This window comes from Muntiacus reevesi, chromosome 13, assembly GCF_963930625.1.
Source record: "Muntiacus reevesi chromosome 13, mMunRee1.1, whole genome shotgun sequence".
Classification (NCBI taxonomy): Eukaryota; Metazoa; Chordata; class Mammalia; order Artiodactyla; family Cervidae; genus Muntiacus; species Muntiacus reevesi.
The window spans coordinates 9,402,483-9,420,202 of NC_089261.1; the positions used below are offsets into that span (position 1 = coordinate 9,402,483).

General features: G+C 53.5%; 1 protein-coding gene across 1 annotated transcript in view; it reads right to left on the reverse strand.

The window, feature by feature from the left end:
• Positions 1-640: 640 nt before the first annotated feature.
• Positions 641-17,720, reverse strand: part of SSH1 (slingshot protein phosphatase 1) — a 55,636-nt gene continuing 38,556 nt past the window's right edge. The window contains exons 11-15 of the mRNA XM_065904114.1: positions 14,901-14,947; positions 12,953-13,099; positions 11,259-11,459; positions 8,396-8,966; positions 641-6,871 (exon numbers count right to left, since the gene is read on the reverse strand). Coding sequence (XP_065760186.1) covers positions 5,669-6,871; positions 8,396-8,966; positions 11,259-11,459; positions 12,953-13,099; positions 14,901-14,947 — 2,169 coding nt within the window. The 3' untranslated portion in view covers positions 641-5,668. The remainder of the gene's footprint in view (positions 6,872-8,395; positions 8,967-11,258; positions 11,460-12,952; positions 13,100-14,900; positions 14,948-17,720) is intronic.

Here is a 17,720-nt window from a genome sequence, read left to right on the forward strand (position 1 = left end):
TCACCCATGCGACTCGCCCATGGGACCGTCAGGCACGGCACCCAAAGGCAGCGAAGAGGAAATGTGAGCTGCATTTGCCCTGCTGAATGCACGGAACTCCAGGAAGGCAGGCTTTTCTGTTGGAAGCGGCCTGGCTTGGCTCAGACACCATGGGAGGACAGCCACCAAAAGCTCTGATCTGCAGTGGACTGTGACCTGAGCTCAGCGTAAGCCTTTGCTGTGTCTGGTAACCGGGGTCCCCTGGGGCTCCCATCTTGGCCGCTAGCCACGATGAGCACCCCCTCCCCACCCCTCTTCTGTGTGAGCAGTTAAGGTGGTGAATTTCTCCAGCACACCCCTCAGGTTCAAGTCCCACCCAAGGTGGGGGCAGCCAGGACAGGTCTTTTGGTATACAAGTGACCACCTTGTATACCCAGAGTGGGCCTGCTCTTTCTTGCTGGCAAGAACAGGAAGGAAAAAGATAACTCCTGCAGCAGCCGACCTTTCTCCCCCTGGTTCTTCCTCTGGTCTCATTTGTCCAGGTGCTTAGCGTGGGGCCAGCACACAGCTGTGTCTCGACAGGGCTGGAGGGGCTTCTACTTTATTTTTTTTTTTTGCACAAGTTCAGAGGTCATCGAGCATTTATAAAGAAAAAGTTTATTTTCCTCACAAGAAGCACACAGACTATATACAGTACACACCAACAGAAGTAAAAAAAAAAAAAAAAAGTGCATTATGCATCTTCTACTGCAAATTCACAGTACAAAAGATACTGCCTTTTAAATATATAATATAAAAAAACCAAGAAGAAAAACAATATATAATAAAAAAAAATCATTGATATCATAATGCAACACACTGGCACCCACTGGCAGCTTCTGAAAACCAAAGGGCAGGCTGCCCTGGGGGGAGGGGGCTCCTGGCTGGGGAGGGCGCTCTGTACCTGCATGTTGTTGCAAAGGGCTCAGGACACCAAAAGAGAGGAAAATGGGGGGTCGAGGTGGTAACAAAAAGTCTACTGAACAGAACAGCTGTGATGTGGGCAGGGTATAGGGGAGGGGCAGGGCGGTGGTCCAGAGGGTGCCCGAGCTGGTCGGCCTACCAATCCCGTCTTGTCTTTGCTTACTACGGGCCCTCGGCTGAAACAGCGCCTGCCTCGCCCATAGGGACCGCCAGCCAGCACCGCTTCTAGCGATCCCCCTGGCCTGGCTGTGGGCAGGCGCGGGAGGCCGCCCAGCAGATCAGCCCACCTATGGGGCAGGCAAACTCCAGCCCCAGCGCCAACCACCGCGGACAAGGCAAAGTATCCAATCACAGAAGGCGAAAGCGGAACGGCTGCCCATAAATACACAGTATTTGTAAACTATTATTAAGGCACTCGATTGTAAAACAATGATTACAGTGTCGAGGAGGAGGGAGGGAGTGGCCATCTCCCTGCACGGCATGGCCGACAGAGAACAGGGAGGACTGGGGTCTGGCTCTAAAGGGTGCCGCAAGGGTCGCGGGGGTCTACTATAGGACAAAAAACGAGGCGGTCACGTCCAGATCCACTGCACGGTGTTGCGCCAGGCCATTCAAGGTGACCCGCTCCACAGCCTGGGTGACGAGGCGTGTGTGTGGATGATGGGGAAGGGGAACGCACTTGATACTCTCGTTCAAGTGACAGATGTATAGACTCAAATATATGTATCTATGCAGAACGATCTCACACACACAGGTAGTCATCTGCAGAAAGAAAGTGAAGTCACTCAGTCGTGTCCAACTCTTTGCGACCCCATGGACTGTAGCCTACCACGTTCCTCCGGCCATGGAATTTTCCAGGCAAGAATACTGGAGTAGGTTGCCATTTGTTTCTCCAGAGCAGATGATAAAAAGACCAAATAGCTGAACACAGGGATCTGTAAGTACCTTCGTCTGGCCAAGATGCTGGGGGTAGGAAAAGAACATGCAAACCTGCATCATGCTGTCCGGATGTCCTAAATTTCCCTGCTGGAAAGGAAGGGGTTCCCTCGCTGCCCGCATGGGTCCAGGGAAGCCCTGCTGGCTGGGAAGCCAGGGCAGCATTTCTGGGCGACAGACAGCATGTTGATCTTCAGACACCTTGGGTGAGATTCTGCACGTGACCTCGACGCGATGCCAGCACTTCCTCTCACTAGGGAGCAGAGGCCCCTGGGATGGGGCCTGAGTGCAGGGCTGACATACAGGGTTGCCCTGATGCTAACTCTACGGCCGTTCTGGCTCCATCCTAGGTATCCATTCTCTGGGCTTATCCAGGAGGGAAAAGGCTTAGAAAGGGCTGGAATGCTTTCTTAGCTGGAGAGGGTGGGATGGGTGGAGCAGAAGGGGGCTGGACAGAGCACTTTCCTGCCCGATGGAATGGGTGCCCCCACCCAGCTGAGAGCTGTTTGGCAGCCTGGAGGCTGGCACGAGCACCTGCACTGAGACCAGGGAGGAGGGGAGACCACGGGCCGGAACCCCGTTCTCAAGGCGTCCGCGCGGTGACGCACGCCGCCACGGGCCGGAACCCCGTTCTCAAGGCGTCCGCGCGGTGACGCACGCCGCCACGGGCCGGAACCCCGTTCTCAAGGCGTCCGCGCGGTGACGCACGCCGCCACGGGCCGGAACCCCGTTCTCAAGGCGTCCGCGCGGTGACGCACGCCGCCACGGGCCGGAACCCCGTTCTCAAGGCGTCCGTGCGGTGACGCACGCCGCCACAGGACAAAGACGGACATCGGCAAGGCCACGTGCCGACCAGAGGGCAGCACGGTTTCTCCTCTCTCTGTGACCAGCTCCCGGCTTCGACTCAACAAAACTCAACTGAGAAGACCCCATGTGTCAATGCAAGAGGTAGACCTAGACAAGCTGGGTCTCCTGCTGGCATGCCATTCGAATGTGCAGGAAAGTGGGAAGTAGTGGAGGGGGAAGAGGAAACGCAGCTGAATTTATGGGCTACCAAGCTGATTCAGAAACCTTCGTTCTTTCCTAGTTCAACAAAGGCATTCCATGAAGACAGCTGGTCACCAAAATCCATGACTTTCACAGCATAAACCTCTGCCACCCATATTCGGAATTTCCCCCATCCGCTAAGCGTAGACAAAGCATTGGTAAAGAAGAGGCATAGCTTATGGTGAAAACTTTCTTTTCAGAGACTATTAATGCATCTGTCTTTGTCGAGATGCCCCCAAACCTTATAGAACGCTCTGGTCTTATAACATTTAAAACAGCAATCCACCATAGGTTTCTACGCCACTGATCTGGGCCTTGGAGAAGAACCTTCATCCTCTTCTCCAGGCTAGAATGTTACCCATCAAGAAGGCTTCACTTTGTTCTGATGGTAGGGACCTGGGCCCTAGTTTCAATGTTAACAGACTAACTTCTGACAATGAATGGATAACTCTGCCAAAAGCCAGAGACCCTCTCATCTTTATAATCCTCCTCATATCCTTTAACTGGATAAGAAAAACTATGGCTTTCAAAATGAAGGTCTTCAAAAATATATCATACCCGGGCATGATTTTTAAAAAAATAAAAACCAACATAAGTTTGTCATCATCAAATCTATAGGATTTTTTTTGACACAAAAATTGACCCACCACATAAAATGCAACTTGGCAAAACACTGAACCTGACACATTTTTTTTTGAGACCACGCTCGGTTTTGGCTGAGAGAGAAGGGGAAACCCAACTGGGTTTTCTGGAATAAGTGGATCATCTAAGGTGATTCCAATTGACAGCAGTGGGAAAACAAATTTCTATAAGGTAAAATAACATAAACTTAAAAAGGAAAAAAAAAAAGGGGGGTTTTTTGCAAAAGCTCTACCCACGAGTTAAAACATGGACTGGCCTTGTTTCTGAAGGCCTTGTTTCTGCGTGGGTTGCTCCAAGAGGCCCAGTTTGGACCAACGTAAGATGGAGACTCATTTACCCACTTCTGGAATTTGGCTGGCCCTTGAAGGATGTCTAGTTTCACTGAAATAATCCGGTGGGCCTGAGGGCAAGCTGCAACCGTGGGAAAGTTTCAGCCAGTAGGGGCCCCCCAACCCCAGGAGAAAGACAGTGGGGATGGGCTGGCAAGGACTGGGTCGGGAGGAGGGCAAGGTTTGGCCTGAGGTGACAAAAGAGGAGGGAGGCCTTCTAACTCCCCGGATTTTCTTCCCCAAGGGCCTGGGGCAAGCCCTGGGTTTTCAAGTAAAACCAGGGCTCAGCAAAGGTTTTCCATAAAGGGCCTGACTGTAAAGTGCCTTCGGTTCTGTAGGCTACATGGTCTCTGCTGCCTGTTTGGTAATTTTTGGCTAACCCCTTGAAAATATGATAAAAACAAAAACTAAAACCCATCTTAGCTCATGGGGCCACACACCCCAGCCATGGTTGGCTGACCCCTGCATTAAATCTAACCAACCTCTTTTCTCTCTCCAAAATGTTTTAACATCCTGTCTTGCCCGCTGACATCAGAGGAGTCCCTCCATTCAAGATCCTCAGAGGGGCTACCCCCAGAGCCGGGCGGTACCTCAAGCCTTCCCGGCCTGCTGGGAAGAGACGCGGTGAAGCAGGAAGCAGCGTTCTCACCGCAGGAAGGGGCGACTTGTAAACATCTGAGCAGCTTCCCACCAGTCCTGCTTATCGGAGAAGCTGCTGCCGAGCTGTTCCTTGAGTGACTGAGTGTCTCTCATGCTGACATCTCCTTTTCCTCCCCAGACTTGAGTACGTGTGACCTAATGAACCTGAGTGCCGGAGCTCCCGGCGGGGTGACCCATGTCTCCAAACCCCTCCCCAGTCCCGCCAGACGCTCAAGCGCCTTCGAAACCCTCGTAGGACCATGTGGGCTTCTGCAGCAGGTGAGACTCAACGATAACTTTGTGGGTCCTTCTCCCCAGATGGGGGCGACAGCGAGGACCACACACACACACACACACACACTGCCCCCTGCCTCCTCCAGGGCTGGCCAGACCCACATCACTTAGCTGTGACAACACGCCAGCACCAGAAGTCAAAGCTCAGAGGACCTCCATGCGCCCCGGAGTCGGTTCGATGACAGCGTCTTTGCCTTCCTGTCGCTTTAAGTAGTGGTGTTTGGTGTGGGCAACTTTAAAAGTCTCGACGCTTTTGGGGGGAGGCGGGGGATGGGTCCTGACAGCAACGACAGAAAAGTTCTTTCGGAAAAAAAACCTTTTCTGACACAGCATTTTCCCTGGAACAAGCCTTGGTTGTTACTGGATTTTTAAAAAATAAAAAAAGCGCACAGCAGGATCAGAGGTAGGAATTCTAGTGCCATCCACGGGTTTCCCCACGAGGGCCTGCATGAGTGAAGATGAGCCCCGGTGACGCTGACGCCGACACCAAGGCTATTCGTTCGCAGGTTGTGCATGGAGGGGTTTTTGATGCATGCGCATCTCCATATAAATGCTCTTCTTAAAACATGAGTCTTCTTGGAAACACTCGCTTTGGGGTCAGAGTCTACTGGCCGACAGCTGCTGCTTATCCCAGGCCACAAACACCCATGCTCACCCCTCTCTTCTTGTGCTGTATGTTCGGTAATTTTGTTGCTTTTTCTCCCCTCTGCAAAAAGAAGGGGAGGAAAAGCATGGATACTGCCAATCGCTTAAGGGACATCCAGACGCAGGGGTGGACCAGAAATCCACAGGGAGGCTAAGGGAGGGATCACACAAGTCCAAACGCAGCCAGAGGTGCATCAGCTTTTGCCCGGCCACAAAGGGCTTTTCAAGTTTTCCAGGGCAGATTTCCCTGACGGTTTCGAGGTTGTGGCTGGACTCCTGGTGGCCGCCAGGGGCTCGTGCAAGAGGGGAGACTCGCTCAACCTGGTGTCCTGGGAGTCGGCCGCGGTGGACACGTCGGCCTCGCTAGACAGGTCCTCAGTCGAAAGGTTGAGGCTGCCGAGCTTGGCCAGGGAGTGGGAGCGCTTGAGCGGGGACGAGATGGTGAGGCCCGCCAGCCGGAGCCGGGTCTCGATCTCCTGCGTGCACTGCTTCACCAGCCCCGGCTTCCCGCGGACACTGTGGATGCTGTCGCTGCTCGAGCTCCGCGTCAGGTTGGAGCTCATGGAGGATGAGGTGGGGGTGTAGCAGATGGTCTTCAGGAAGTCTTTGGAGAAGTGGCTGGCGTGGTCGGGGCGGCAGAGGAAGGGCGGGGGGCTCTTGAGCGGGGCTGCCTCTAGCAGAGGGGGGCCAGCCTCAGGTTTCTCGGGGCCCGGGGCTTGGCCGGGCAGAGGCGAGTCTGGGTTCTCCTCAGGGATGGCGGTCGCGCTGTCCCGGCACGGGGCCCCCGGCTCAGCCGGCGTGCCTTTCAGCCTCTCCAGCTCTTTGGTGTGCTTGCGGACCAGGCCCGCCTTCTGCAGCTGGATGATGGACTCCTGGTGCTGCATCAAGTAGCTGTTGCTCGTGGGTTTCTCGGCCTCTTTGCTGAACAGGAGCCGCAGGTCCTTGGCCGGCTTCGGATCTTTCTTGGGTGGTGACTCTTCGTTCGCTGCTTCCAAGCCAGGAGGGTTCTTATCACAGTGAGAATTCTTCACGAGGAAGGACTTTGGTAGGGCTTTGTGAATCTCTCTCGAAGGTTCCGGAAGGCTGGCTGGGGGCTCCAGGGCAGCCCCAGCCCCGGGACCACTGGAGTCTGGCCTCCTCGAGCCTGTTGGTGGTAGGAAGGAGGCGGTTTCGGTTGGGCCAGAGGCCAGTTTCTCCAAAGCTCGGGACCTGCTGGCCACGGGGGAAGACGTGAGGTGGGGTAGGAAGGTGGGCTGGGTGCAGATGGCGGGAGCACCGGGATTCTTGCATCGCTCCCCGAAGGCCTCGGGGTTCCCGCTGGCTGCAGGGTACATGCAGTCGGCGCAGGATTTGTAGGAAGGCTTCACTTTGTTAAGGATCCCGAAGATCGCATCATGCTAAAAGGGACAAGAATGTGGTGAGGATGCAGTACAAGCTGAAGACCGAGAAATACAGGAGGGTGGTGGGCAGTGGTCTCCCTTCAGCTGGTATCGGGACAGAGAGCTCTCAGAACCGGAGCCTGCTTGACTGTCATGGATGCAGGTGTGGAGACGAGTCAGACACTGAACTTCCTGGAATCTATGAGCCCACGATCCTGGACAAATCCTCTGGCTACATGGCCAGGAGTGGGACCTCCAAGGGCCTCCCTTCTCAACCCCTGCCTCTGCCACCTGCACCAAATGACCCTTTCCAGTGCCCTGATCTCACCTGGAAACCAGGGTGACTTCGCCCTCAGAGAATCGCTGTTGTTGTTGAGTCACCCAGTCATGTCTTGACTCTTTTGTGACCCCACCAGGCTCCTCTGTCCATGAGATTTCCCAGACAGGCACACTGGAGTGGGTTGCCATTTCCTTCTCCAGGGGATCTTCCCGAACCAGGGATCGAACCCGGGTCTCCTGCCCTGGCAGGTGGATTCTTTACCACTGAGCCACCAGGGAAGCCCTCAGAGCATCGTGGGGATGAGTGAAATCACGTTTCTGGCACAATGACCGGGTCTCCCCTTCAGAAAGGGTCTGGGGTCTGCAGCCTGATGACGGACCCTGCACGTCTGGCACAACAGAGCGCAGCGCCGAGAAACCATCACCTGACTGTTCTCCGCAGAGAGGTGGCGAAGGGCACAGACGGCTTGGGAACGACTCTGATACAGACCCAAACTTGGGTGCCCACAGCCTCGACAAGGCAACCAGCCGGAGGTGGGTTTCAAACACCAACCGTGTCTTTAAGACTACGTAAGATGGTACTGGGGGATTGCTATCAATTTTCCCAAGGTGGCAGTGATACTGTGGTCCCAATATATATGGAAGCATTTGTGATGGGAATCGCAGACCAGGGATTTGATTTGTTTCCACCTGATGTGAAGAGCCGACTCATTGGAAAAGACCCTGAGGCTGGAAAAGATTGAAAGCAGGAGAAGGGGGCGACAGAGGACAAGATGGGGTTGGATGGCATCACTGACTCAATGGACATGAGTCTGAGCAACCTCCAGGAGGTGGTGAAGGACAGGGAAGCCTGGCGTGCTGCAGTCCATGGGGTCGCAAAGAGCCAGACACCACTGAGCAACTGAACAATGACAATTCGGGGTGTGGGAAAGTGTATGGGGGTGAGATGAAATGAAGAACAGTCACACACTGGTAAAGATCAAAGCTGGGTAACAAGTTATATGTCTTACATTTTACGCAAGAAAAAAAGATTTAGAAGCCTTGCCTAACACAGCAACAGGGCAACGGGGTCAAGGGAGCAGTGTTTAGACATTCCTCGGGGGCCTCTGGTCCTCCACTGTCTAGCATCCCCAAGGGCCTGCAGAACCTCTCAGAAATCCACCGAGGGGCTGCCACAGGCAGCCGTGAAATGGGGGAGGGCTGCCCCCTGGGCGGAACCAAAGTGGCAGGCGTGTGTGCCACCCCCGCACCCCTCAGACCTACCTCAAAGTCATCCGGGCAGCTCCTCTTGCTGTTGTTGTTGTTTAGGTTTTCCCGGTTGAGCAGGTTATCGAGCTGGGCTGCGGGACGCCCCCACCTCCCAGCTCCCAGGGCCTCCTCCCTTCCCATCTCCTCCGCCTGCGGCGATGAGCCACCCTGGGCCTGGGGGCTCCCAGGCTCTGGTTTCTTCGTCACTTCCCTCTCGCAGAGTCCGGGGCCTTCTGGGGGTGGTCTGGCTGGCTGGGACGCCTCTGCCAGCTGAGTGGCTTCCTCCAGCAGAGCGTCCCTCTCCAGATCCTCCAGGTGGACAGGGCCGCCCGTCTCGTCGTCGGGGGCCCGCAGCAGAGGGTCTGACAGTCGCCGGAAGCAGCAGGGCAGAGCGGGGCCCCCGAGTGCCCCGCTGCCCGGGAACCCAGGCGGGGGGCCAGCGGCGTCCAAGCAGGGGGGCTGGGCTTCTCGGGTGCTGTCCAGGGTCTCTGGCTGGAAGTCCCCAGGCCCCGCGGGGTCATCCCCAGGCTGCTGGAAGCAGCTGTCGTCGGCCTGCTGGCGCCAAAGCTTGTTGTGCCGCTGCTTGCTGGGGGAAGAAGGGCAGAGGAAGGTGAGCCTAGGGCAGTGCCCAGAGGGTCCCGGGGAGAAGCTGGTGGGGCAGGGGGGGCAGCCCAAGACCTGGGTGGACACCAGGGGCTCACCTGGGTGAAGCCTCTCTGGGATCATTTACCCCCGAGATACTCAGGGATGATGGAAAAGGCCCTGGGACCCTAAGTCATCATGGCTCCCATGGGAGTGATCTGTGGATGGTCACATAAACAGCTCTGTCACGTGATGAGGATGCTGCAGACACAGGGGTCTGGACCTGAAATCCTATCACGGCCCCAGTGTCCCAGCTCACTCTGGCGAACCTGGTCACACCATTTATGCTCTGCCTCTATTCCTCGCCCTCTGTCAAACAAGAAACTGAATCTTTTCCTACTTCATGAAAGCAGAGAGTTGGTAAAAATTTACACACGTTCACGTGACCACGTAAACACGTGGCTTGCTGTTGTTCTTCAGTAGCACTGCGATCGTTCATGGCCATCGGCTCTGTGTGTGCGCGCCAGGCCAGGCCGGGAGGGCCCTCAGATGGGGCTGGGACTCAAGACCAAAATGCTGTGCCGCTGTGAACCTGGCCTGGAGACCCCTGGCTGGGCTGCAAACCGCTGATGGCACAAGTGGCGTCCATCCCCGCCACCCAGCGCCGCCTGACATCTGTCCAGCTGCCCCCTGGCTGACAGTGAGGGAGCCCAGGGATGTCCAGAAGGATGTCCAGGATGTCTATTCTCCAGACCCCCCGCTGCCTCCTCAGACGCGGCCAAGAAGCCGGTGGGCTTAGCCTGCAGCCTCCCCGTGGCGCTGGGCAGAAACAGCTGTCAGGGAGGCCTTGGACAGACTGAACGGAAAAGGAGTAGGAGAGTGAGTGGATCTACCTGGGGTCACTGTGGACCCCTCCGTGGGGGCAGGATCACCCTGCATGGGATCCCCAGAGGCCGACAGGCCTGGGGATTGCCCCTCCTTCCCGGGCCGCCCTCTGACTGTACAACACGGGACACCTCAACCTCCAGTGTCAGTTCCAGACTCCCCATAAATGAGGGATCCTCTGTCCTTGGCAGGAGAAGGCAATGGCACCCCACTCCAGTACTCTTGCCTGGAAAATCCCATGGACGGAGGAGCCTGGTAGGCTGCAGTCCATGGGATTGCAAAGGGTCGGACACAACTGAGCGACTTCACTTTCATGCATTGGAGAAGGAAACGGCAACCCACTCCAGTGTTCTTGCCTGGAGAATCCCAGGGATGGGGGAGCCTGGTGGGCTGCCGTCTATGGGGTCGCACAGAGTCGGACACGACTGAAGCGACTTAGCAGCAGCAGCAGCTGTCCTTTGCAGACCTTTCTCACATCAGGGTAGGTAGGTAGGTGGGTGGTGGTAGTTAAGAGAATTAAAAAGCAGCTACGTCATCACTGACCAGGAGGTGGGTCTACTGAAGCATCTAGATGGTGCTCGTGGAAATTTCACAACCACCCTACGAGGGGGTAGTGAAAGTCACTCAGTCATATCTGACTTTTTACAATCCCATGGGCTGTAGCCCGCCAGGCTCCTCTGTCCACGTGGCTTCTCCAGGCAAGAATACTGGAGTGGGTGGACTTCTCCAGGAGATCTTTCGAACCCAGGTCTCCCGCACTGCAGGCGGATTCTTTACCGTCTGAGCCATCAGGGAAGCCCAAGAATACTGGAGTGGGTAGTCTATCCCTTCTCCAGGGGCTCTTCCTGACCCAGGAATTGAGCTGGGGTCTCCTGCATTGCAGGCAGCCAACTGAGCTACCAGGGAGGAGGAGGAGGCAGGGCAGGGGAATGGGGTTACTTCTTAACTCAGGAGAGGAGACTGCGGCCAGGGCAGATGGATGAGCTAGGCCTGAGCTGCCAGCTTGGCGGCAGCGGGCCCAGGTCTGCCCCTGCAGTCCCTGGGGCTGCCCTGCGGTGAAGCCTGGCATGGAGCTGGGCACAGAGCAGATGCTTAGGAAACGGGGCAGCCCCAGGCCGAGCTGCACGTGGGAGTCCTGCCTTGGATCAGAAGCTGTGCCCTGCTCCCTCCAGCTGCAGAACAGCTTTCTGTGTGTGCCAACACAATCAACACAGATCCCTCCTGGAAACCGCTAATCAAACCCCAAACAATAGCTGTTTTGCTCAGACGGGCTCCCTCCACCCCCCCAACCCCGAGGCAGGATTTCTGGCTGTGGAAGCCAAACCTGGACCCGGACGTGAGCGCGGCTGGGTGGTAGGGCTCCTGGAGCCTGGCTCGGCCGGTCGGTTCTTCCCGGCACATGGTCACCCACCTGGCGTCCAGGATGCCTTCATACTCAGACAGCTGCCTCATAAAGCCTGCATTGGGGCGCGTGATGCTGCGTTTCTGCTTCACATAGTTGTAGGCTTTCTCCAGGGTCCAGCCGAATTCCTTCATCGCATAGGCTATGACGGTGGAAGCCGAGCGACTGACGCCCATTTTGCAGTGGACCAGGCACTTGGAGTGGTTCCTCCTGCAGCGGCAGGGGCGGGGGTCGGGGGGAGAGGGCAGAGCTTACACAGCTGCATTCTCTCAGGTTCCGTGAGACAGATATTTTTAAAACAAAAAACCCTGAGGCTATCTCATTACCCAAACCCTCCGAGGTCCTGAGGGTAAGGTAGCAGGTGTCCACAGACCCTCAGAAAGAAATAACTTGGCTGCCAAATCGATTAGCATACAATGGGAAATCGAGATGGAGTCTCCAGCCAGGCCCAAGTTTGGCAGGGAGGGAACTGAATCGGGCCACCACCAGGGACAAAGCAGGAGTCCTGGGTTGGCTGGGTCGGGGTGGAGGACCAGAGCCCCTTGGGCAGGAAGCAACTGGGCAGCAGCAAAAGGGGTTATCTGCAGAGCAGATGGAGACAAGGAGTGGGTTACTGCAGAAAAACGGGGTCGGCGGACTGAAAGCTCCAGGGGCCCAGGAGAGAGGGCGCCTCTGCAGACAGGAGGGTCAAGGAGCCACCAGAGGAAGAAGCCAAAGGAAACAGATGGGCCGACAGGTCTTTTGTAAGGAGACGGGACGGGTCCAGGCAGGGCCAGGAACACCACTGTTTTAGCTGTCACTGCTCCGAGAAGGCGAGGGGGAGCAGGCTGGGGGGCGGGGAGGCCGCGCCGGGGAGGGTTTACTGGTACAGGAGGCCGGGCGCCGGCCTCCTGTTTACATTAGAAGCAGCCCACCTGTCAGGTGGGGACAGGCTTGCTTCCTTTACCCCAGGCTTGAAATTCATCCTCAGATCTGAGTTTGTTTTTTTTGGACTGCTGAAGTCTACGCCCCGGGAACCCAGGGGAACTAAGATTTGGTCCCACATCACGGAGCTCTGAGCTGGAGGGGTACAAAGCAGAAGGGATGGGTGTCTCTTGATAGCATCTCAAGAGTTGCTTCCTGCTGGTCCTACTTCAGGGAGACAGAGGAGTTCCTTGGGAAGGTAAGGTGAGGACAAGACAGGCTGACACTGGTGACAGGCTTGAGGGCAGAGGGTCGATCCCATCCTATGTGAACGGGAGTCCAGCGAACTCAGGTGGAGGCGGCCACAGCTCCAGGCACTTGTCCGAGTAGATGTCTGGGCAGATTCCCCCGGGGCAGCAGCCCCAAAGGTCCTCTGAGTCATATCTGGCCCGCATGCCCCCCTCTCTCCTCCAGCTCAGCAACTCCCCACGGGCAGAGCGCCTGAGAGTGTGCGCTTGATACAGAAGCTGTGCCTGGGGCCAGAGCTGATGATGAAATGGGGGTCAAACGGCACGGCAGGTGGGCGAGAAGGTGCTCATTTGGGGCCCCAGAGAAGATGAACGACTTGGCCCTTCCGGTGCCTGGGGTACTGTGCTCTACAACCAGAGGACTGCGGCGTGCCGCTGGCCCTCGAGCCAGGAGGTGGCTGTGTCTGGGGTCCCCGTTAATGTCTGCCCGCCCCGTGGCCGCTAGTCGGCTTCTTCCCCAGCCTGGGTTCTCTGGCTGCTCCGCCCACTTACTTTGCTTTGTTTATAAAATGGTATGCCTCGTTCCAGTGGGCGAGGAGGTCTGTGGTCTCTTCATCATAGACTCGGATGTTATGGTACGCAAATAAGCCAGGGAAAAAATTATCTATTTCTCTAGTGACGTTTAAAATATAGTCAACACTGCAATGAGAATAAAAAGATAAAGAACAAATTTGGAGAATCAGAATGAGGATAGACAAAAAAACAGAGTAATAAAAAATTGCGCAAGTAAAATTAGATAGTCAATGGGAATTTGCTGTACTGCTCAGGAAACTCAAAGAAGGGCTCTGTATCAACCTAGGGGGTGGGGCGGGAGATGGGAGGAAGGTTCAAAAAGGAGGGGATATATGTACACCTGTGGCTGATTCATGTGGAGGTTTGACAGAAAACAACAAAATTCTGTAAAGCAATTATCCTTCAAAAAAAAAAAAAGATAACACAAAAGAAAAAAAAAATGTGCAGAGAAAACATTAAATACACATTTATAAAAGATCTGTGTTTTCATGGCAGAATTTCATAGTGGGGTTGTTTGGTTTTTTGGGGTTTTTTTTTTTGGTTTTTTGTTTGTTTTGAAAGTGAAAGTCTGTTGCTAAGTCATCTCCCATTCACTGCAACCCCCTGGACTGCCTGCCAGGCTCCTCTGTCCATGGGATTCTCCAGGAAAGAATACTGGAGTGGGTTGCCATTCTGGTATCTTTTAAATGCCCTCTGTATGATGAGAATATATGTTTATGATAAAAAACAAATTTCTGCATTAAAAAACTTATAAAAGAAAGTTTCGTTCAAAGCATCGTCAAGCAATGTTAATTCTAGAAATTCATCATATGTATTATTTAAACACATTTTTTAACTCTCTTAAAGATTCAAAATTCCTAACTGTTATAATTATACAGAGTCTTTTAAAAAAAAACCCAATGTCTCCACTTTTAAGTAAACTGAATATATCCATCCATTATTTATGCCCTTGGGAATTGCCTTAAATCCTTTTTCAAACAAGACAGGCTATAAATAAATAAATAGTCTGGAGGGTTTGCTAACCCAGTTAACCCAGGTTCTATAGTTCTCTACTTAATACTTACATTCCTGGAAGACCAAATTAATTTCAGGAGTTTGAAAACACCTCAAATAGATCTCATAAGAGAATACTTATAAATGCTTTAGAAAAAAAAGAAAAACCTTTAAAATCATTTATTTATTCCCAGCAAGATAAAGCATAGATAGGGTCACCCTCCACTTCAAGATCCCTTTCTGTTGAAAGAACACATCTTAACCAGTAGCTCTGAAGATATATTTTAAGATTTGTTTAGTCTTGACTTTTAAATGCAGTAATTCAAGAATGCCATCATGTCAGACATACAGGATGGTGATTTTGTGGCTGTGTTGTTTTTTAAAAAGATGTCCAGACACTTGTCCTTAAAGGTCTAGATTTATACATTTTTTTTATTCCTGCTGCCGAGCGTTTCTCAGACTGAGGCGTAGGTTTCTGGCCAACACTGAGTATCTAACTGCAGGTGTCAGGCTCAGAAGTACCACCTCAGATAGAACTGGGAGTGGTCCGGGAGCACTGCTGACTGGCTCACAGGCACTGGGATGCTCAGCATCCCTGCCGGGCAGTGGGGCGGTAGGAGGGGGCTCATGGCCCTCCCAGTATCCAGGCTGCCCTGTACAGTTCGAGGGTGGCTTAGAATCATTCTCCCTGACAACCACATTTCCAAACCCCAGCGACATCTAAAGCCCCCAAATTATTCAAGGAGGTGGCATTTCGAAGCACATCTGGTTTAGCTATGCCAATCAAGCAAGTCAGCAGCCACGTTGGAGACTGGGGTGCGGGCAATTCCGGGCGGGCGGGTGGGCAGCACCAGGGCTCGGCCTCGACGGGACGGCCGAGCTGAGTGTCTAAGCTGCCTGGAAGGATGAGGGAAGACAAGGGGCGCAGACTCACCCTGAGCCCTGCAGCTCCTCCAGGTTGGATGCATTCCATTCAGAGCCCTGGGGGACAGATCACACAGACCCCTGTGAGTGTTGCACGTCAGCTCAGGGCTGCCTGCGGGATGCGCGGTGTGCGCTAGCCCTGAGGGTGCTGTGGAATCTCGACAGCCCCTGGCCTCGGAGGAAGCCAACTCAAAGAGGCCGGTATCAAGGCAGGCCCCCGGAGAATTCAAGGCATCGTCGGGGAGAAGGGCAGGTCAGGAAACCCTGCCCCCTCCCCCTCACCCCTCCTTTTCCTAGGTCTCCGGCAGGGTCCCGAGCACCAGAAGCAGTGACCTCTGACCTCCCAGGCCGGAGAAGGCACTTGTACACGCTGCTCACTGCAGGCAGGAATGGGTTTACCTTTTCTGGGAAGTATTTGGCAATGTTAAAAAAGTTCCCACCCTCTGACCTAGAAATTCCACTTACAAAAGGCTACCCCAAGGAAACACCCAGAATTCACACAGGAATGTATGTACAGGAATATTTACGGTTATTTATAATAACATATCAGCAGAAATCATCCACGGGTTCAACAAGAAGAAATCAGTAACACAAATGATGATGGATCCATGTAATGGAGCCACTGAAATAAATCCTATTTTTGCAGGGTATTTAATGACACAGGGAAATGCCACATAGTGAAAAAGGGTTTTCTAAAGCAGGATACAAAACTACAGAATCAAGTAGTATGGTTCCTTTCCTTTTCTTTCTCTTTTTTAAGAAATTATAAATGCATTAAAAAAAAAAAACCCAAAAGACAGAAAAATAAACATTCCAGAGTATAACAGTGACTGCCTCTAGATAGTGAAATTGAGAATGCTTTTTCTTCCTTAGACTTGTATTTCCTGGTGGTGATTCAGTCATTCAGTCATGTCCGACTCTCTGAGACCCCACGGACTGTACCTGACAGGCTCCTCTGTCCGTGGGATTTCCCAGGGGCAAGAGTACTGGAGTAGATTGCCACTTCCTCCTCCAGGGGCTCTTCCCAACCCAGGGATCAAACCCACATCCCCTGCATTGCAGGTGGCTTCTTTACTGCTGAGCCATCAGGGACGCCCCGTTATGTTTCCTGACCATCTGTATCATGTTTCTGTTTTTTTCTAGCCGCTCTGTGCAGCACACAGGATCTTAGCTCCATAACCTGGGACTGAACCTGAGGTCCCTGCATTGGGAGCTCAGACTTCCCTGGAAGTCACACGTTGTAACTTTGTATTTTAAAAATGGTTTTCTAAAAAAACAAATCCTCCATTTCCAAGCAGGCAAAGAATACAGAAGGGGGGAAAAAAAAACAACCAAAGATTAAAAACACCACTTTGCTCTTCGGAAATGTGATGGACACAGAGTCACAAGAGCAGCAGCACCCTCGTGGTCTCCCTATAAACTTCCCTTCCCGAGAGGGCGGACCCTCCGGAGGCAAGGGCCCCAGTGGAGCTGGCAGTGTGCGGGCAACTAGCTGGATTTTTCATACTGGAGGGAGAGGCTCAAATATAAAAATTCCTTTGGTATCTCTCATGGAAAAAGTGACATAAAGCACCGAGCCACACCGAAAAAAATAAGAGAGCTCTGCTACGGCTGTGATCACCACCTAGTGGAGAGACCAGCCGAGGTGCCTCTGGCTTTATGTCCATCAGGGAAGATAACCCACTTCGCAGGGAGAAGAGTAGAGACAGGACTGCTTTCAAGATCTGGGCTTCAAATCCACACATTTGTAACCAGTTTACATACATACTACATTAAATATTTATAGATTGGTGTTATAGGTCAATATATAAAAACATGTTAAACATATATTTACTCCATTAAGTATACAGCATGACATACACATTTGGGGAACTACTGATAACTTCCTACAGGCAGAGAAGTCAGTCACCAATATGTTCTCTCATATTGCTCTCTCATAATCTCTCATATTCAGCAGCCAATATGCTCTCTCAACTTTCCCAAGGAAGTGATTTCTGCTCTGACCATGGCTACCATCTACGAGTGCCTACAGAAACACACTCGGTGTTTAAATACACACTAACTTGAGCTTCGTAAAGGTCCTCGGAGCTATGTGGGTGCTTGCTCAGTCACTCAGAGTGACTCTGTGACTCTTTGCGACCCCCATAGACTGTAGCTGGCCAGGCTCCTCTGTTCTTGGGATTTCCCAGGCAAGAACACCATTTCCTCTTCCAGGGTATCTTCCCAACCCATGGATCAAACCCTCCTCTCCTGAATCAACACTGAGCCGCCTGGGGAGGCCCTTCTGCCCTGAGGTATAGGATGAAGGAAAAGTGAGGCCAAAAGGATTGCTCCCAGGCATCTAGCTGGTCAGGCTGTGGAATGGGAACCTGTGTGTGGCTGGCGGGGGCAGGGGGGAGGGTGGTTTCCAGTCTCCATCATGCCCTGCAGACCCCTCACTAAAGGAGGGGTCTACGGTCTTCCTCTACGGCCCCCCTGACTTTGAAAACGTGCCAGGTGCCTTCTATGGAGATTGACAGCTTTATGCAAATCTGAGCGAGAGATGGGGTGGAGGGAGCGATGGATGTGCAGACCCTGCTGGCTGTGTGTCAGGGCTCTGGGAGCAGGGCCGGGGCAGCCGTGTGCACCAGCAGGGAGGGCGGGGGAATGCTGCCTCCTCTACCTTTTCTCACGTCTTAGGACGCCGAGGCCTGATTTGGGGTAAGGCGTGTATGCTCCCTTCAGTAACTGGGCTTTTTTTTTTTCCTTCAGCCCACAGACCATTTGGAGGGGGTTTCTGGTAGTGACCAAGGAAGGAGGGAAGGTGGCTTGTGTCTGAAAAGGGCAGCCA